Source organism: Heliangelus exortis, chromosome 1 (genome assembly GCF_036169615.1).
Source record: "Heliangelus exortis chromosome 1, bHelExo1.hap1, whole genome shotgun sequence".
NCBI classification, from domain to species: domain Eukaryota; kingdom Metazoa; phylum Chordata; class Aves; order Apodiformes; family Trochilidae; genus Heliangelus; species Heliangelus exortis.
The window spans coordinates 3,615,070-3,635,814 of NC_092422.1; the positions used below are offsets into that span (position 1 = coordinate 3,615,070).

At 41.8% G+C, this 20,745-nt stretch overlaps 1 protein-coding gene across 7 annotated transcripts in view; it reads right to left on the reverse strand.

The window, feature by feature from the left end:
* Nucleotides 1-20,745, reverse strand: part of PAK1 (p21 (RAC1) activated kinase 1) — an 81,956-nt gene that overhangs the window by 29,559 nt on the left and 31,652 nt on the right. For 4 of the 7 annotated variants that reach the window (XM_071767352.1, XM_071767183.1, XM_071767089.1 and 1 more), the window contains one exon: nt 4,861-5,071. In XM_071767352.1, the coding sequence (XP_071623453.1) occupies nt 4,861-5,050 (190 nt within the window). In that variant the 5' untranslated portion in view covers nt 5,051-5,071. Of the gene's footprint in view, nt 1-4,860; nt 5,072-12,657; nt 12,915-13,186; nt 13,499-14,360; nt 14,381-20,745 lie in introns of those variants that run through there. The other 3 variants (XM_071767580.1, XM_071767434.1, XM_071767490.1) reach the window with 3 other exon arrangements.

Consider the following 20,745-nt stretch of genomic DNA (forward strand, 5'->3'; position numbering starts at 1 on the left):
TTTCTATAGAAGGTATTTGTGCCATCTCCAGTGATTATATTATCCTTGTAAAGAGTAAAACACCTTGAAAAATCTTACTTTTTTTTTTAAAAAGAGAAATCATCTCTCTGTTTAAGAAGACTTACCTACCACCAAGTTCTCTATTCCTACAAACACCAAACACTTTGCCACCTTCTCATTCAAAACCTCACATTTGATGCTGTTACAAGAACCACCCACAGAGTTTCCTTCTGATACAAACTAAAAAGCACAATTTCCCACCATGAAGTAAGCCTGTCAGCCCATCCTCAAGCATCCTGAGATAAGGAAGGTCTTCTCCACTGGCAATGTTGAATAAAGTGTCACACTGTCACCACAGAAAGGGCTCCCAGCCACTGGAAGCTGTCACCTTGTGGTGACAATGCCCCTCTGCCAAGCTGCAGCTGAGCTCAGCAAAGCTCAGAGGAGCTGAATCTGCCATAATTAAGCCAAATCCTAGTCCCTCGACAAGGACACCCATGAAACTTGAGCTCAAGAAGCTCCACAGGTTCACAACTCCTGTTGGAATAAACAATACCCACCCAGTATCAAGCCAACACGTTTTTTTAAATACCAGGTCCAGGGTTTAGGTTGGGACAGAGGAAATCAGGACCATGTTATGTTTTGCAGAGCTAGAGCCCTCCAGAGCAGCCTGGCAAGAGGACACAGCTCAGAGGACACAAGCAAACATCTATGAGGCTCAGGATTTAAGACCCATGTAACCTCTACACCCAAACTCTGTTCAAGCACAGGAGTGGTGCAATGGAAAAGACACTTTCCAAAGCACCTTAAGCCAGAACTGACTTTCTTGACCCATTGACCTCTAAAGGGTGCCCTCAAGATGTTCCCCCTTAATATCCCTCCCTTCTGATCTGGATTTATCAGCTCTCCAAAGGTCTGTTGCCCATAGCAGGACTACATGTTTCAGCTGTGCCTTTGCATAAAGCTCAACCCTTTCATTATCTTCCCCACCCATCCTTTATAAATTGCTTCTTCCATCACTGCTCCCTGCCCCAAATAAAGAGCCACCAGTTCTCTGCAGGGATGGACAGCATCAGCTTCAGGATCAGCTTCAGCATCAGCTTCAGCATCAGCTTCAGCATCAGCTTCAGCATCAGCTTCAGCATCAGCTTCAGCAGCTCTCAGGCTGAAGCATAAAAAGCCCACATTGCTCATTTGCCAGCAAAATTAACCCCTGAGCATTTCAGACCTTTGCAGGCACTTTGCAGCCCCAGCAGAGGTTAAGCCCAAGTCATTGGCTTCTCTGGATAACGACCCAAAGGTTTGCCCAAAATGGTATTTCTTTAAGTGAATGGAAACCTACCCCCCTCCCCTTTTGGTTTAGCCAAACTTAGATAACAACCAAATAAAAAACAAAAAAACAAAAAAACCAAAAAAACAAAAACAAAAACAAAAAAAAAACAAAAAAAAAAAAAAAAAAAAAAAAAAAAAAACAAAAAAACAAAAAAACAAAAAAAACCCAAAAACCCAAAAAACCCAAAAACCCAAAAAACCAAAAACCCAAAAAACCAAAAAACCAAAAAACCAAAAAAACAAAAAACCAAAAAACCAAAAAACCAAAAAAACAAAAAAACAAAAAACAATCCAAAAAACCAAAAAACAATCCAAAAAACCAAAAAACAATCCAAAAAACCAAAAAACAATCCAAAAAACCAAAAAACAATCCAAAAAACCAAAAAACCAAAAAACCAAAAAACCAAAAAAACAAAAAAACAAAAAAACAAAAAAACAAAAAAACAAAAAAACCAGCCAGCAGTGTGCCCAGGTGGCCCAGAAGGCCAATGGCATCCTGGCTTGTGTCAGGAATAATGTGGTATGGGTATGAGGAAGCACTTCCTCACAGAGAGAATAATCAGGAATGGATTGTCCAGGGAAGTGATAGAGTCACCATCCCTGGAGGTGTTTAAGGAAAGGCTGGGTATAGTGCTAGGTCACAGGCTGGACGTGATGATCTCAAAGGTCTTTTCCATCATCAATAATTCTGTGACTTATTTTGAATGAAATGAATTCTGTGAATTATTTCAGGCACAAATCAAAGAGAGGTATCTGAACAGCTGGGAATTTCATTAACATTTAAGCAGCAGGAGGCATGGGAATTGTTATGATGAGACTAGAGGAAGTTTCCACGAGATGAAAATCAACCAATCTGAAGTGAAGGTGAGAGTGTTAAAGGTATTTTTTGCTCAACAGGAATAAGAGGACAGAAGCAAATCATTCTTGTTCAGGCAGGTGGATTGCACCAGAAGGCTCTGCTGGGCTTGGCTAAACAAAAATCTCTCATGTCTCAAAGCATCTGTCACATTGGCCACTCTTCAGCAAACAGGAACCTTCAGATCAGTGACAGCTTGGCTGCTGATTTTACCCCAACACTTCACTTTTGCAACTTTCCTTCAAAACCCAGCTGAGAAAAGCACTTCAGGTTGTTATTTCTTTTCACTCTCTTCTAAATTTCAGGTAATTTCTTCTTCCTCTTCAACTATTGGGCCTAGAGATTTAAAAGTCCCACCCCCTTGAGGAAACAAACAAAAATCCTTTTAATACTCATCATGTCGAGTCCTAACCAAGACCCAACAAAATTTTAACATGGAATTTACGAGCTTCTGGATTGCAGAGTCAGAAATCCAGGTCTGCAAAAGAATCCAAAGTTGTTGAAAGTATCATGTAACAAATGATGTAATATTTTGAAGAAAGTGAACCTGGATCTTGCTTATTTAAATTAGTGGAAGTATAACTCCAATTAGATGTTTTGCTAATAAAAATTAAGGAGGAAGCTTCCCTTCTGAACCCCAGGATGTTGGAGCTATTTAGGCTTGAGTTCAGTTATCTATTGCCCAGCCACCTTTGCAATGCAGCCTCTACAAAAAGTTCATCTATTAGAAAGAGGAACTCCAAAAAAATAGGTCAGCTATAAAAAGAAACCAGCACATATTAGGGGATGGAGATTTTTTTTTTTTTTTTGTATAACACTCCAAAAGATTCATGAGGGAGAAGGGTTTTTAAAATATCCTGATCTTAAAAATTAGAATTTCATGCACAGTTCACAGTTCCTATTTCCAGTCCCATCTGTTACAGTCCCTATGACAGGAGAAAATTCCTTCAGTTCACAAGAAATGTGTAAGAATTTGCAGTCACCAACCTTTTTAACAGCAAATAGACAATGCCTGACCCAAACCCTAGAACAGAGGAGGTGACTGTGCAGTAACATATGACAGGCCTGGCAGGAGATGGCCTGATAGTCATGTCTAACCCAAATCCAAATTATATGCTGTTTATAACAAGGGAAAAGGAGGGGAAAAAAAAGGAGGGGAAGAAAAAGGAGGGGAAGAAAAAGGAGGGGAAGAAAAAGGAGGGGAAGAAAAAGGAGGGGAAGAAAAAGGAGGGGAAGAAAAAGGAGGGGAAGAAAAAGGAGGGGAAGAAAAAGGAGGGGAAGAAAAAGGAGGGGAAGAAAAAGGAGGGGAAGAAAAAGGAGGGGAAGAAAAAGGAGGGGAAGAAAAAGGAGGGGAAGAAAAAGGAGGGGAAGAAAAAGGAGGGGAAGAAAAAGGAGGGGAAGAAAAAGGAGGGGAAGAAAAAGGAGGGGAAGAAAAAGGAGGGGAAGAAAAAGGAGGGGAAGAAAAAGGAGGGGAAAAAAAAGGAGGGGAAAAAAAAGGAGGGGAAAAAAAAGGAGGGGAAAAAAAAGGAGGGGAAAAAAAAGGAGGGGAAAAAAAAGGAGGGGAAAAAAAAGGAGGGGAAAAAAAAGGAGGGGAAAAAAAAGGAGGGGGAAAAAAAGGAGGGGGAAAAAAAGGAGGGGGAAAAAAAGGAGGGGGAAAAAAAGGAGGGGGAAAAAAAGGAGGGGAAAAAAAAGGAGGGGAAAAAAAAGGAGGGGAAAAAAAAGGAGGGGAAAAAAAAGGAAAAAAGGGAAAAAAGGAAAAAAGGAAAAAAGGAAAAAAAAGGAAAAAAAAGGAAAAAAAAGGAAAAAAAAGGAAAAAAAAGGAAAAAAAAAGGAAAAAAAAGGAAAAAAAAGAAAAAAAAGGAAAAAAAAAGGAAAAAAAAAAAAAAAAAGGAAAAAAAAGGAAAAAAAAAGAAAAAAAAAGGAAAAAAAAAGTAAAAAAAAAAGGAAAAAAAAGGAAAAAAAAAAAAAAGGAAAAAAAAAGGAAAAAAAAGGAAAAAAAGGAAAAAAAAGGAAAAAAGGAAAAAAGGAAAAAAGGAAAAAAGGAAAAAAAGGAGAAAAGGAAAAAAGGAAAAAAGGAAAAAAAAGAAAAAAAGGAAAAAAGGAAAAAAGGAAAAAAGGAAAAAAGGAAAAAAAAGGAAAAAAAAGAAAAAAGGAAAAAAGGAAAAAAGGAAAAAAGGAAAAAAAGGAAAAAAAGGAAAAAAAGGAAAAAAAGGAAAAAAAGGAAAAAAAGGAAAAAAAGGAAAAAAAGGAAGACCCACAAGCAAAAGACCTCCCCTGACTCCCCACCAATGGAACTGTCATTGCCACATTTAACTGGCCAGCTTGTAACTGGTACAAAAATTTATGTTTTTTAAGATCAGTAAGGCTAGGAACAGGCAGAGCTAGTCTCAGTTTTCAGGGAAATTATTCTCATAATTTATGGCCTGGGGAAGAGGGGCACAAAACAACCAGAATAAGCAAAATGGGTTAATTGTGTCAGAATTAATAATCAGAAAAAAACCCATATCTACAGCCAGCACCTTATGTACCCCAAAATGGCCAAGACAGTTGTGCAGGAAACAAACACCATAAATTCTAAAACCTAAATCATTACTAAGCATCAGGTGCTTAACTAAGGTCATGCAAAGTAACATTCAGACAAGAAGTTTATCAGGAGAGACAAAATACTGTACTTTTATCTCCTGGCAAAATAGATCTGTAAAATCGGTCCTTCCTTTTCTTTTCTTCTGGGTTGGGAGGCAAAGGTTTTGAGCCATGGTTTAAAGTCCCAGCATCTTTGCTTCCTGAGCCAATCATGGTGCTGGTGTTTCTCATGGGAGGAGCAGGAGGTTTGTCTTCTGTTTCAACTCCATTGTTAGACATCTTCAGCTGGGGAGGCCGTCACTAGGACACAAAAAAAAAAAAAAAAAAGAAAAGAAAAAAAGAAAGAAAATCTTATTTTTTTTGTGAACTGGAATCCCACCCTGTTAAACAAAAGACAAGAAGGCCCCTCAGCTCAGGAAGGAGATTGAGGTGCTGGAGCAGGTCCAAAGGAGGCAACTGGGCTGGTGAAGGGATCCAGCAGAAATGCTGTGAGGAAGGGCTGAGGGAGCTGGGGGTGTTGAGGCTGGAGAAGAGGAGGCTCAGGGGAGACCTCATCACTCTCTCCAACTCCCTGAAAGGAGGTTGGAGCCAGGGGGGGGTTGGGCTCTTTTCCCAGGCAACTCTCAGCAAGACAAGAGGCCATGGTCTCAAGTTGTGCCAGGGGAGGTTTAGGTTGGACATTAGAAAGAATTTCTTGATGGAGAGGGGGATCAGGCATTGGAATGGGCTGCCCAGGGAAGGGGTGGATTCTCCATCCCTGGAGCTATTTCAAAAGAGCCTGGATGTGGCACTCAGTGCCATGGGCTGGGAACCACGGGGGGAGTGGATCAAGGGTTGGACTTGATGAGCTCTGAGGTCCCTTCCAACCCAGCCAATTCTATGATTCTATGATTTGCAGAGCAGGCTGTAACCTCCCTGCAACACAGACCAAGTCTCAGCACAAGAAATTCTACTCGAGCTCCAAATTTTTGCTGTTAAATTTTTTCTGCCTTCCACCTTTTGAGTTACTGACCAAGGAAAAGCCTCTTCCAGGTTACAGCCAATTCTGAAGCAAAGCCCAGAGCAGAAGCACAGAGCAGGGAGGCAGAGGGATAAAAAAAAGCCAGCAGGGATATCATAGAGGAGGCAACAAGATGCTGAGCTCCTAAGGCCTCTTATAGTTATAATAAAACTTGTTATAGTAAAATATAGTTATAGTAAAATGGTTGGTTATAGTAAAATCTACACCAAGAGGTTTTTATCAGTCTGCAGCACCAGGGTGCAGAAAGTCTGAAGTTTGCACTCAAGGAGTTTGGATGCACTCAGAAGATGCTGAACTGGGTCAGAGGCAGAGGTGGCCAGGAAGCCACAGAGCTGTCCCCAGAGCTGTCCCCAGGTCACCACGGTGCCAATGTCCCCTCTGGTACCAAAGCAGCCCCACACAACTCAGGTCACCAGGAAGCTGATTGGGTTTTGTTCTGTTGGAAGAGTTAAAAACAAACAAACAAAAAACGAAACAAAAAACCAAAAAGAAAGTAGAAAGAAACAAACAAAAAAACAAAAAAACAAAAAACAAAAAAAAAACAAACCACAAAAACAAAAAACCAACAAATAACCCCAAAAAAAACAGAAAACCAAAAAAACCCAAGAAAACAAAAAATCAAAAAAACCAAAACCAAAAAACCAAAAAACCAAAAAACAAAAAAACCAAAAGAAAAAAAAACAAAAAAACCCAAAAAACCCAGAAAAAACCCAAGAAACCCAAAAAACAAAAAACCCAAAAAACAAAAAACCCAAAAAACAAAAAACCCAAAAAACAAAAAACCCAAAAAACAAAAAACCCAAAAAACAAAAAACCCAAAAAACAAAAAACCCAAAAAACAAAAAACCCAAAAAACAAAAAACCCAAAAAACAAAAAACCCAAAAAACAAAAAACCCAAAAAACAAAAAACCCAAAAAACAAAAAACCCAAAAAACAAAAAACCCAAAAAACAAAAAACCCAAAAAACAAAAAACCCAAAAAACAAAAAACCCAAAAAACAAAAAACCCAAAAAACAAAAAACCCAAAAAACAAAAAACCCAAAAAACAAAAAACCCAAAAAACAAAAAACCCAAAAAACAAAAAACCCAAAAAACAACCAAAAAAACCAAAAAACCCAAAAAAACCAAAAAAACCAAAAAAACCCAAAAAAACCAAAAAAACAAAAAAAACAAAAAAACCAAAAAAACCAAAAAAAACCAAAAAAACAAAAAAAACCAAAAAACACAAAAAAAACCAAAAAAAAACAAAAAACCAAAAAAAAACCAAAAACAAAGAAAGCCAAAAAAACAAAAAACAAACAAAAAACAAAAAGAAACAAAAACTAAAAACAAAAAACAGAAACCAAAAAAACCACCAAAAAAAATCCAAAAACCAAAACACAAACAACAAAACCAAAACAAAACAAAAAAAAAACCAAACAAAAAAAAGAAACCCCAAAAATTACCAAAAATACTAAAAACAAAGAAACAAACAAAAAAACAACAAAAACAAACAAACAAAAAAAAAGCAAAAACCCAAACCTAACCCCCTAGATCCCTCAAACACACACACAAATCCTTCAGTAAATAATCCCTGCCGTGTGGATGTGAAGAGGGAAGCTCAGGAACAGGGTGAGAGATGACCCAGCACCAAGGAGCTTGTTCCACCCAAATGAGCTCAGTGTTAGCCCAGCCTCAGCCTGGCTGCAGCAAGAGCTTTCTGGAGACAGGAATTCATCTGGATTATGTTCTCAAAAGAAAGCTGGGAGTTAACTGCAAAACAAAGACCAAAAGACTGAACAGTTTCTGTTTGAGTTTTGGAAAAAAGCAGTTGAACAGCTTTACAGATTTCATAAGCAGCAAAGGGAAGATGTTTCGCTCGGGAGGAATTATTGGGTGGCAGAAAGGCAAAAGCAGTTTTGCTCTCCAGAAGTGAGAAGTTGGGTTACAAAGCCAAGATTCCTGCTGGCTTCCAGGGAGCTGCTTTTACACAGCCTGAACTCCAGAGGAACTGAACTGGGCCACGCTCCAAATGGATCCCACAACCACACAACCATCCCACAACCACATCGTGTTGCCCTGCCAGTCTTCAAAGTCTTCTTCAGCCAATCTACTGATGCTAAATGGAAAGATTTGGAACCAGGGCATTTTCACAGCTGCAGGGAGTTCAGAAAGGCAAATGCTGCCTGCAGAAGGCAACACTTTGGACTTTGAGAGCAATAATTCCTAAGTTTTTGCCTACCAAACCACAGTGGGTCTGCAGCTCCACCTTCTCCTCCATTTATTTGATTCCTAATTTTTTCACATTTTTTGTTAAACTGGAGGGCCAGCAGTATTGGGCATCCCTGGACAAACCTTCAGACACAGGGAGCTTCATCAGAGGTTTGACCCCAGCCCTGCCCCCTCCCAACACAACAGCACAATGGAATTATAAATGGAGAGAGAGCAGCATTTTGGGGGGATGGATTTTAAGGATGGGATGAGTTTTGGTGTTTGGGTGGGGAGAAATTATCTGTGCATTTGTCAGGGTGTGTTCTGGCATCTCCCATCACTCCTGCTTCAGCCTTATGACATTCTCCAAAATAAAACAGGGCAGAGCTAGGTGACAGCTGGAGTGCCAGCCATGAAGTGGTGCAAATGATGACTCTGTCAGTGGAAAAAAAAGTCTGAGCTAAAACCTGACTGGTAAATTTGGCAGTTCTGCTGTGCCCACATCTTGTGCAACCTGGAGATACTGATGAGTTCTGCACATCACAGAGTCCATGGCTGGTACAGAACGGGCACAAATAAAGCACTTGAAATGACACAAGTGCCACATAAGGAGTGATGCTTAACCAGGAGAAAACAAATGGCTGGGAGGGAGCTGGGAATATGCTGCAAACAGGGAAAATGAATGTTAGCAGCTCTGTGCCTGCCAAATGGTCCTCCCCAGGAGCAGGCACCACGTTTGCAGGGTGTTGCAACACCCTGATTTACACCCACAGGGGGTTGAATAAAGGGGTATCCAAAGATTACCCCCCTTGTCAGACTTCCCAGAGCTGCAGACATAGCTGAGCAAGCAGGGGACACATCCCCAGAGCAGAGAGGGGAGAACTGGGGCTTGCTGCCTGCTGTCAGAGGCACAGGGCTAAGGAGGGGACAGAGTAAGGTTTATTACACTGGGGAATGAATGCAGCATCAGAGCAAAGGGTAGCACAAGGAAGAGAACAGAGCAGCATGCAGCTCCAGGCTGGAGAAAAATAAGTGAGAAGAGCATGAAAACTTCCCCAGATTACTGGCAGACTGGCCTAATGCTGGGGCAAGGAGAAAGAATAATAGAAAGAAAAAAAAAAAACCCAACCAACAAAAGAAACAAACAAACAAACAAACAAACAAACAAAAAAAAAAAAAAAAACAAAAAAAAAAAAAAAAAGGGAAAAAAAAAAAACCAACAACCAACCAAAAAAAACCACCAACACACCTACAAAAACATTAAAAAAAACCCTCTTGACATCAGGCATCCTCACTCACAGTTCCACCAGTGGACAACTCCAGGGTTGCTTCAATGTAAGAGGGTTTTTCAAAGTCCCTCAGTCAGAATGGAAAGAGCACTGTTCTACAGCAGCACCAGAAATGCTGGCAGTACAAGCTCTTGTGTATCTTAAATTATTCCCCGAATAAGCATGTAACTACTGAGAAGTTACACACTTTAACAAACAATACTGTTTTACACCTATTTGATAACCCCAACTTTCACATAGGCAAAGTCCACAGCACATCCTCTCCTTATTTTCTCCATCACCCAAGCTCACACATCTTTCTCCCCACCAAAATCTTATGTTTGGAGGTGGTGGGGTGGGAGAAACCTTTCAACCCAACAGATTAAGAAACTGGTTCTACAGAAGTTCTCCCCTGTAAGAGCTCCCTCACCCCAGCCTAGCTGACCGTGCAAATTCTCTTCTTCCTAAAATAATCTCCTGCCAATTCACATCTAAGCAAGGTTTAATGACACACACACACACCCCTTGTGTAGACCCTGCTCAAATTCAGAGCACCAGGCAACTGCTTCACCAGCCAGCAGAGCATCAGCTCCATGCCACTGAAACTCCATCCCCACAGGGATGCAAAGCATCACCGGACCAAGATGCTTCCTTCTGCAGAGCAGCACAATCTGCTCCTAAAAATTCATCTTATCTTGCCATGGTATGATTAAGTGCAAAGTGGAAGCAAGGAAACAGCACATGAGCTTCTCAGCTGGAGTCAGATGAGGGAATCCATTTTAGCTGCAGACAGAATTATTCTTGGTTACTATATATATATTAAAATACCAGCACTCAACCAAAACCCTGCAGACACCACTAGGAAGTCACAGTCACCATGCAAGACTGTTGTTTCTGCAACCATTTGGGATTACTGAAAGTTTGAATTCACTACTAATGAAAAGTTTTACTACATACTGCAACCTGTGACTCCTGTAAGCCAAGTTACAGTGGCCTTTTAATGCTCCCTGCCCTTCCCCATAAACTTTTGAAGCCCATTAGCTAAATTAGATTACCCTGAGTTGAACAACTGACCTGACAAACTCTCCTTTCATACCTACAAAACACTTCTGCAGAGAGGAAGGAGTGACAGACAACCACACACAAGGGGACAATAGATCCAGAAAACCACTTGGCAGTTCCAAGATTGAGCATGAGATCAGAAGACAGCACCCACGGGTGCCAATGGCAGCATCCAGGAGCCGAGATGATTTAGGGCAACTGGGCTGGTGAAGGGATAGAGCACAGATCCTGTGAGGAAGGGCTGAGGGAGCTGGGGGTGTTGAGGCTGGAGAAGAGGAGGCTCAGGGGAGACCTCATCACTCTCTCTAACTCCCTGACAGGAGGTTGGAGCCAGGGGGGGGTTGGGCTCTTTTCCCAGGCAACTCTCAGCAAGACAAGAGGCCATGGTCTCAAGTTGTGCCAGGGGAGGTTTAGGTTGGACATTAGAAAGAATTTCTTGATGGAGAGGGGGATCAGGCATTGGAATGGGCTGCCCAGGGAAGGGGTGGATTCTCCATCCCTGGAGATATTTCAAAAGAGCCTGGATGTGGCACTCAGTGCCATGGGCTGGGAACTGCAGCAGGAGTGGATCAAGGGTTGGACTTGATGATCTCTGAGGTCCCTTCCAACCCAGCCAATTCTAGGATTCTATGATGCAGACATCCAAAGACATCTGCAGAGCTTCATTAAGGAGGCTCCAAATCCTGACATAAGTACCTGTAATGCATGCACAGGCTCCTGAACAGTTCAGATAGCAGAGCAGGACCTCAACATATGTGGAGCCTTCTGGCGCTACCGTGTGTAACACAGACACGCAAAAAGGGGGAAAAAAATTTAAAAAAAAGAGAGAACAAAGATCTTCTATTTATGTCATTTCTTCCTTCTGCTAAACCACATCATTTCAAACCTGATGCTCTAAGTTTCTATCAAGCTGGTTGTGTTTTCTTTTCATTCCTTAGCAAGACAGGCAGATGACTGATTGCTAAAACAGAAAGCAATTAATAAGTCAGAGGAGCTGCAACCTACGCTACAGTTGATGCCATAAAGATAACTGTGTCCAATGCATACTAATTACTGGAGTCAACAAGAAAACTCATAAAAGAGCCATCTATAATTCATGCAGTCTGGCAAGACAGTAGCTGTAAGTTACTCACTACAACTTACAGATGAATAAACTACATAAAACAAGAAAGGAGGGAGGGAGATGCTCAGAAATTGGTTTTGCCCTTTCTGCCAAGATGCTGTTTTTCTGTTGAACCCAGGATGAGGAAAGGGTGTCTTGCACACACAAAAAAGAAAAAAAAGGCAGGAGTCTTGACCTTCAATTGAGTTGATCCTGATCAGAACAGGCATTTTACCTCTGCACCACTATCCCTACACATTTCCATCCCAACTAGAGATTGCTTGGGTGCACACAGTTAAAATCTGTTCTTTTTTCCTTGCACTGCCCCAGTGGGAAGGAGCAGGGGCCACCCCCTGCTCTGCTCACACCGCAGTCACCAAATCCCCTCCCCGTGTGTCACACTTTCATCCAAACCCCAGCAGAAAAATTAATGGCACAGTTCACCAGCTGGGTTTTGACACAGGATGAAAAGACACTCATCTGTTATTTTTCTTTCTTCCTTTACATTTGACTCATCTCAAACCAGTGTCACATTGAAGGAACGGCACCCCACACATTTCCCACCTGCAAAAGAAGCAAGAGGTTCCCTTTTCTTTCACCCCACAGCAGAAAGGATCTGGGACACGGAGCTGTCACAGAAAAGGGCAGCAGTAATACACACACCCTGGGGGAGGACAGACTGATTGACACATTTAGAGGTGATTAAAAAAAAAAAAACAAACCACTAACTGCATCTATCAGTCTCCCCAGCCAGTTACTGCACATCTGAGTGCTGTGCAAGTGTACCCATTAAAGAAGAAAAACTCAAGGGCCACCAATGTATCAGTCCAGAACCAACATTCACATATGAATTAAAAAAAAAAACAAACAACCAAAAAAACCAAACAAAAAAAAAAAAAAAACAAAAAAACCAAAAACAAACAAAAAAAACCCAGGTTTTCATAGAGTTCTAATAAATAAACACTTGGAAAACATCAGTGTTTGCTCACCTATCCTTCGAATTTACCTGTTAGACCCCTAGAGATGCAGAAATTGCTAAATTAAATCAAACATTAATTAAATCACTATAAACAAGTACACATCTAGAAGAGAATGCATCCAGTGCTACAGCCAGAGTGGGTGGGTGTGAGGAAGGGGGAGACACACGGGCAGATGGCCAACAACTGGTTGCAGTCTTGCTTCACTGCCAGCATCATTTCCATAATGCTGGCCATAAAGGATGCCTGACCAGTAACAACTCACCAGGAATGCTGGAAGACTCCATGACTTGGAATTTTTGGAAGCCAAAAAGACTGGAGGATCCTTTTACAAAAAAAAAAAAAAATCCTTTAGTTCAACTCCAGCTGTTCAGGCTAAATAAAAGAACTGCCAGGTGGGATTCTCCAGCCCATATTTTGCAGGAGGACATGGCCACCACTGCAGTGGGCACTGCTTCTGGACAGGAGAGCTGCAAAATTCCCTTCCTGGAGAGATGTAGATGCTAACCCATCATAGCCCACAGAAACGCCTCTAACGAAGAACAGACTAATTATAACCACTCAATCCCTAGCAACGGAGCAGAGTTCTCCTTTCGCTCAAGTTAAAGAAGCTTCTTTCTGTTTTTTTTTAAATAACTGAGACCCATCTTTCAGCAGCCTCCAGGGTGTGGGCCCACAGGCACAGGGAGGGTTCCAGGGGCACCAAAGGAGGTCGAGCCCTTTCCACCAGATGAGGTTTGAACCCAAGAGCGCTGAGAGGCAACACCAGATTGAATTGCCAAGCTTCAGCTTACCTGCAGTTGTTTCACAATTCACTGGCAGTGTCAAACAGTAAGGATTTTGCAGTCCCAGCTGTGTCCAAGTGCCAGGAGTAGAGGAGGAACTCGTCCTACTTGTGCTGCAGTCAGGCTTGGAGAGCTGCAGAGACCAGCGCCGGTGGTTCCCATCCCTGGGCAGCAGCAGCAGACTCTTTCTGACTGAGCACTTACCCTACTCTTAAGAGCTTTTAAACAGCCCAAGAGAAATAAAATGCATCCATATTTAAAAAAAAAAAAAAAAAAAAATCTACGCTAAGCCAGAAGGAACCAAGAGTATCGTCTTTAAAAGCTCCCAGCCCACAAATCATCCTCCTTATTTCCTCATCTCCAGTTGTGCTGCCTCCCCTCCCCCAGCTACATGCCTGAACAAGCAAGTTTGCTGTTGCAGATGTCAGGACAGGCTCTGTTTTCCAGCAGGGTACGGAGCAGCCTTGGCTCTGGTTCCACTTCTGCTCCCAGGCAGCCAGGGCTTCAACCGCGCAAGTCAAAGCACCGACTGGAGCTTGCTAAAAAAGCAGGGTGGGAAAAATAAAGGCCTCTTATGTTCAAGCATCCCCAAAAGCCCATGTAAAGCAGGTTTCCTGGAGGAAATCTTGTGTTCCAGAGGAAATGACTAGATGCAGCATAAAGAAAAACATATTAACACAGTTAAAAACACCCTCGCCGCTTTCTTCAGCAAAGTTACTTGGCTCTGAGTCCAAACTACAAATTAGCAACAGCAACCCAAAAGGAGCTGAATCATTAATCATTTCTCCATTCAAAAGTTTCCAATTCAAAAAACAAACGCAGAGCACAGGGCTCAGAATTAAGCCCTGTTTATCCCCTACTGTGGAACAGCTCCCAGGACAACCCAGGATTCACCTTCTAAAGGCACGTAGGTATTTAGGAAACTGCAGCACGTATGGATGTACCTTGTTAAATGCAGAGATTTGACATTTGCCATTCAGCAGTGGGAGTAGGGGTAAGAAATATGTCAGGAAACCAGAAGGTTGTCAAGTTTAAGTCACCCACATCCCCCAAACCCAGAGGACACGGTGACGCAGTGATCAGCAAACAGCCACGGTACAGAAATAGCGGGAGGTTTGCATCAACCTGTAAAAAGTGAGAGACCTGCAAAGAGGAAACGGGTGTTTTGAAGAGCAAAACTCACCCATCTCCTTTCTCCCTGGGAAACTAAAGAGCAAGAAGACAACAAGAGCATCCGTAGCCAACGGAGCCATCCAGGAGCCTCAATTAGACTGAGGGGGGAATGGTGCAACAGTTGAGCGCTAATTGGAAATGCAAACTTCTATCATCAGAGTAGCACTTGCTCCCATGTGTAGCCCCATTGTGCTGCCTGCAGCTAATGAAGGAGGAAGCCCCATGCTCCACAGTATTTATGTAATGACTTGAAAAGCTGTCACATCCCCTTAATTACTAGCGAGGGGGTTTTCATCCTGGCGGTAGTTTTCAATTAAAAGAAAATCGCAAAGATTGCTTCAGTTTCACATCGCTTCGTTGGAGTTTTGGTTCTTCTTCAAAGCTGGGGAAAGAGGAAGAATGAATAATTCTCCCAAGACAGAACGAGCTCTGCATCAAACATGAGCTTTTTGCAGACAAGCTGAATGAAGAGACACGGAAAGCACGGTCAAATACCCAGAACTGAAAGCTAATTTAGCATCAGGAAAGACAAAGAGTCTGAGAACTGCACATAAATCTGCTTCAAGTTTGCAATGATTAAGCCTTCAATTATGATACATGGTAATGTTCTTAAAAGCACTTTGTTTAAAAGGATAATTGAAAAAGTTTAAGGTAGCTTAGGGATTCCACCTAACTGAGCTTTCACAGCAGAGCATCCTTTGCTGGTAGAGCATCAGAACTGTGATTACAGTTCCAGAGGCTGAGAAAACTGGGTCTGCTCAGCCTTGAGAAAAGAAGGCTTAGGGGAGACCTTATTACAATGTCCCAGCACTTAAAGGTGGGGCTACAAAGAAGATGGAGGCTCCCCATTTACAAGGAGTCACACGGACAAGACAAGGGGCAATGGGCACAAGTTGCTCCTGGGGAGATTCCAGTTAAACACAAGAGCAAAATTTTTCCCCATGAGGACAGTCAGACATTGGAATGGTCTCCCAGGGGATTCCTTGGGAGAAGTGGTGGATTCCCCCACTTTGGAAAGTTTGAAGTCTCAGTTCAACAGGGTGTTGAGACACCTTATAGGAACAATAATATTAGAAGGGTTGGACCAGGTGATCCTTGAGGTCCCTTCCAACCTGACATTCTATGATTTTACAATTTGCCATCCAGCAAAAGACCCCATGGTACCCAGTTTGTAATCCCAGTATGTACAGAAGGAAGTGTAGTAGGGATGCTGTGGTGTGGTCTCGTGTTCTTTACTTGTACAAACTGGACTGCAGAGCATTCACTAGTCCAAGAAGAATCATTGTTTCATTTAATGAGAAGCAGTTTGTTTTCAAGAGGTACCTTCAAGCCTTTTATCACATCATTTCTAGCATCCCCATCACACTTACTGTGTGTCAGTAAAGCAAGCTCCATAGGACTGTTACAAAGGATCTGCTGTTTCTGCAATTTATTATGACACAACTCCACATTAGCACTCAGTTAAATAAAGCCCATGAGCCAAGTGAACTATTTTTAATCCACTGAATAAAAGGCAATGTAAGAACATCAATTATTACAGTCGCAGGCCCATTTTAAGGCACTATGTAATTAGGAGTAGGAGTTAATAAAAGGAGCAGAAATAACAGGCAAGGTTTTCCTCAACATCTTTGGGAAAGTCTTTCTGGGGCATGGATGTTCTTATCCTGTGTTCTTCCTATGGTTACCTAAGCAGCTTGAAGCAGGACACGTGGATCTTCACTGCTACCTATTTAAACCTCCCTCAATTCAGTGGAGACTGACAGAGCTCCTGCACACAGCTCTGGCAGCACCTGCAGCAAGCAACTTCCTTCTTTCAATCCAGCTCCCAATGGACAAGCATCTACATCATAAAATTAGCAACAATGTGAGCTGCAGCTTCAGCAGAATTTGGATTTCACTGATGGATGGACTGCCAGTATGCATGTTTTATTCATCTCAAGACTGCTTTGTCAGGATGGTTGCATCTCCCCTCCGTACTTCAGATGCTAAAAATCATTTTATGGTCACTACTGAGCAGCTCTATTGACAGAGTTTTCCCTTTTCTGAGGGACAGCCGAAACTCACCAGATTTCCAAAATCAAGACAACAGCCAAAAACTCATGTTCTAGGAAGCTGTTCAGTACAGTATTCCCTCCCAGTTGCTGAAAGTCACCTTGCTGAATCCCATGGCTACCTTCTGCTGAGGTCACTGGGATGTGAAGCAGCTTTCCTATGAGAGCACAGCACACAGGAGTCCAAGATGCAGTTTTCTGATTATCCCTCCTTAATTAAGATTCAAGGAGGTTCCTGCTACCCACCCATAAACCCAAAGCTTCTTTACTGTTCAGGCATTCAGACCAATTCTCATGTCAGCATCCACCCCAGTTTCCCTGCACAAAGACCATCTCTCCTTTTATAAATTCAAGACAAAAGAGTATAAAATGAGATGATAAATTCTGCAATCTCATCTTTACAGTAACAGCTCTATTTGCCACAAAACTCAGAGCAGTCAGTTTTGGGAACAGCTATTTCACAACCCCCAAGAAATATTGGTCTTGGTGTCCCTGAGTAAACACAGAAGGAACACATGAGGCTTCAATTCCTAAACCAACTTTGCCTCATGCACAGAGCATGATCTGATGGTTTCAGTGACCTATCTGCTTTTCCACTCTTTCTTTACAGCCATTTGCTTTGAGCTGAGTTTCCACCAGTCCCAGATTATTCTCAGACTGGTAGGCTGGAATTTGCAGGTGCTGATTCACAACCTCCCAAGATACACACATTTGTCTGCTTTTGTTTTTAAAAGTTATTTCAGGATGGAAATAACTAACTTTTCTGTTCACACTCTTCAATGGACATCTACTTTTATGTGAGGACCTTAAATATTCTACTTTAACAAAAGCCTCAGAGTTTTAGCATTATCTGTTGCTCTGTTAAAACATTAGAAAACAGACATTCAGGTTTGTGGTAGGTCCTTTTTTGCTTTAAAAATAGAAGTTGGATTTGAGCCCAATACATATTCTTTAAACTTCTAGCATGGTTTTGATTTACATCTTCATAGGTGAAACTTCCCCTGAGGGTTTCAATGCTTAATACAATTAAAAATCTGCAAACCCCTAATGCTTTGGTTCTGACAAAGCTGAACTGAGGTTATCTCAAAATCCTAAATTGTAATTTTTTTTTTTTTTTGAAAAGGGCTCTCAAAACATAGCCCTGAGCAAATCAGCCCCCAGTCTGTCATCTGAATATGTTCTGCTATCAGCAGACATCTTCTGTCTTAGACCCAAGATGCTGAACAGTCTCCAGCCACTGCTATGCTGACTCCTAACCTTCCTCTCCCCCCTGGAGCATCTGTATTCTGGGTATTTCCTCAGAGATTCATTAACTGCTCCTTCCTCAAAGGCTGTGGTTATTGGCATTTTTCTCAGGCTGCATTTCTAAGAGCTTAAAAGACCTGTCAGGACAGAGAAATAAGTAAATACAGAAAAATATCAATTCATCATGCTCTTTGTCAAGACATAAAGAGGAGACCTAAGTTCTGGCAAATCTTTTTAAAGACCATTTTCTGTCTTGCATGCCTGTGTGTCATTTACACAGCATTTCACACTCTCTCACAATGTCAGTGTCCTCAGAGGCAGAGGGTGAATCAGAATGATGGTATCACTAATTCAAGAGGCAATTAGATCAAATAACAACAAACCAGAGCTGAATGTGTGCTGAAAACAAACTAGTCAGAATTCTATTTTAATAAAATCCACCAAATAATCCTATTATCCCAAAAATTGCATTAGAGTTGTTTCCAATCCAGCACATCTTTTTTTAAACTTTTAGTTCTACACCCAGAAATCGATTGAAAAAAACACTATAAACTACCAGAATGGTCTTTTCTGTACAAGTTCCCTTCCAACTGGAGAGCTCAGGAAGGTACAGAAATAAATTATTGATGTCAATCAGCTACTTGCTAAGCCACTTTAAAAAAGTCATGAAAAGAAAACCAGTAAAATAAAAGAAGCAAACATCTCAAGCCAGTAAATACAGTTTTCCCATTCTTCACCCCACTACCTGCAAACATTGCCTCAACAGGCACCTCTTATTTCCTCATATTTCCACCTTTTTGCCTCCTTTGTCACAAAGAAATATCCATCTCTTCTACAGCTGCACAATTTACACGATTTCTTTTTTTTTTTTTTTAAAGAGAAAAGAAATATTTGAAAAATCATCTTTCATTCCTGGATTTGCTCTCACATGCTCTCTGGGGCCCTGCTGCCTAACAAGAATTTTATCCCTGGGAGAGAGCAGCAGCAAAGTCAGCAGAACTGCCAGGGCCAGTTACCTGCAAGTGTCACTGAGCTGGGGTCTGAAAGAAAGCAGCAGCATTGCAGAGGCAGAATATCTGGTATAGTACAGAGTGTGCAGAAATAAATATATATATACCCAGACATTCACATGTGTGTGTCTACAACTTCCACCAGCCAAAGGAAGAAGATGTAAAAAGCTATAAAGGTCAATACACAGCTCTGAGTTACTATAAGTTGGATTATTATTTAGATAAATATTGGATAATTTGGATAATTATTTGGCTAATTCCTATAGTAGTTACTTCTGTAAGTCCACCTACGCCAGATCTTGGTGGAATCCATCTGATTTTTGCCCCTGTACTCAGCCCTGGTGAGGCCTCACCTCGAGTACTGTGTTCAGTTCTGGGCCCCTCAGTTCAAGAAGGATATTGAGGTCCTCGAACAGGTCCAAAGGAGGCAACCAGGCTGGTGAAAGGACTCGAACACAGATCCTATGAGGAGAGGGACCTTGGAGTTTGGATTGACAGGAAGCTGAACATGAGCCAGCAGTGTGCCCAGGTAGCCAAGAAGGCCAATGGCATCCTGGCCTGGATCAGGAACAGCGTGGCCAGCAGGTCCAGGGAAGGGATTCTGCCCCTGTGCTCAGCTCTGGGGAGGCCACAGCTTGAGTCCTGTGTCCAGTTCTGGGCCCCTCAGCTCAGGAAGGAGATTGAGGTGCTGGAGCAGGTCCAAAGGAGGCAACTGGGCTGGTGAAGGGATCCAGCACAAGTCCTGTGAGGAAGGGCTGAGGGAGCTGGGGGTGTTGAGGCTGGAGAAGAGGAGGCTCAGGGGAGACCTCATCACTCTCTCCAACTCCCTGAAAGGAGGTTGGAGCCAGGGGGGGGTTGGGCTCTTTTCCCAGGCAACTCTCAGCAAGACAAGAGGCCATGGTCTTAAATTGTGCCGGGGGAAGTTCAGATTGGATATTAGAAAGAATTTTTTCACGGAAAGGGTGATCAGACATTGGAACGGGCTGCCCAGGGAGGTAGTGGACTCTTCGTCCCTGGAGACATTTAAAAAGAGACAGGATGTGGCACTCAGTGCCATGGTCTAGTGACTGCAGCAGTAGTTAATCAAGGGTTGGACTCGATGATCTCTGAGGTCCCTTCCAACCCAGCCTATTCTATGATTCTATGATTCTATGAATTTACAAAATAAACCAACCAACCCCCCTCAAGGTATACAAACAAGGTTGTTGCTTAAATCTGTATTAACTTCATCCATAGAGGTTATTCAGCCACTGCCACTCATTATGTGGAAATACACTTGGGAACTCAATGAGAAAAGAAAACCATGGCAGATCTTGAGCAAATTTCCTTTGCCAAGACACTTGTTGGAGGGGGAAGCTGGGCAGCACCAAAAAGGTTGACCTCACCATTTCCCTTCAGGCTTGTGCTAAAAAAAAGAGAAGAGATTCAAGGTCTTCCAATTCCAGAAACAAAAATCCTCCTCTGAAGAGGTTTTATTTACCAAGTCACCACATAGAAGACAGTGGTGGGTCCCTAATCATCTCCTACACTATTCCTCCTACTGCTGAGCCCAACTCAAATTCCAAATGTTTACTGGGAGGCAAAGAAGATGCCCAGAGATCTAACGTAAGGAAATTTCTGAAACACTTGGAATATCTTAATGCTATTTATTTTCAGCATTTGGATGTATAAACCCAAGGAACTGGTGCATAGAAACAGGTTTCACTCATCCTGGTATTTAGTAATGCAACTAAATTATAAATAAATAAATAATAAATTTAATATTAAAATAATATTAAGTTATGTAAGTTTTATTAAGTGTTACTGAGTTAATATAAATTTAATATTAAAATAAAATATAAATTATTATAAATAAATAAATAATAATAAACTGTAGAGCCCTCTTATCTCCTCCACTGCCTCCCTCCCCCAAATACCACTGGGAAATCTGGCAGGATGGTTTCAGAATGCCAGCAGTGGATATCATTATGATGAAGTGGGAATGATTTTCCGTATTACAGGCTTTCCACACCCTTGAACTTTAGGAAAGTGTGCCTGAAGAGACAAAAAGCTGCTACTAGGTAGACCCAGAGCAATCTCCATGAATATG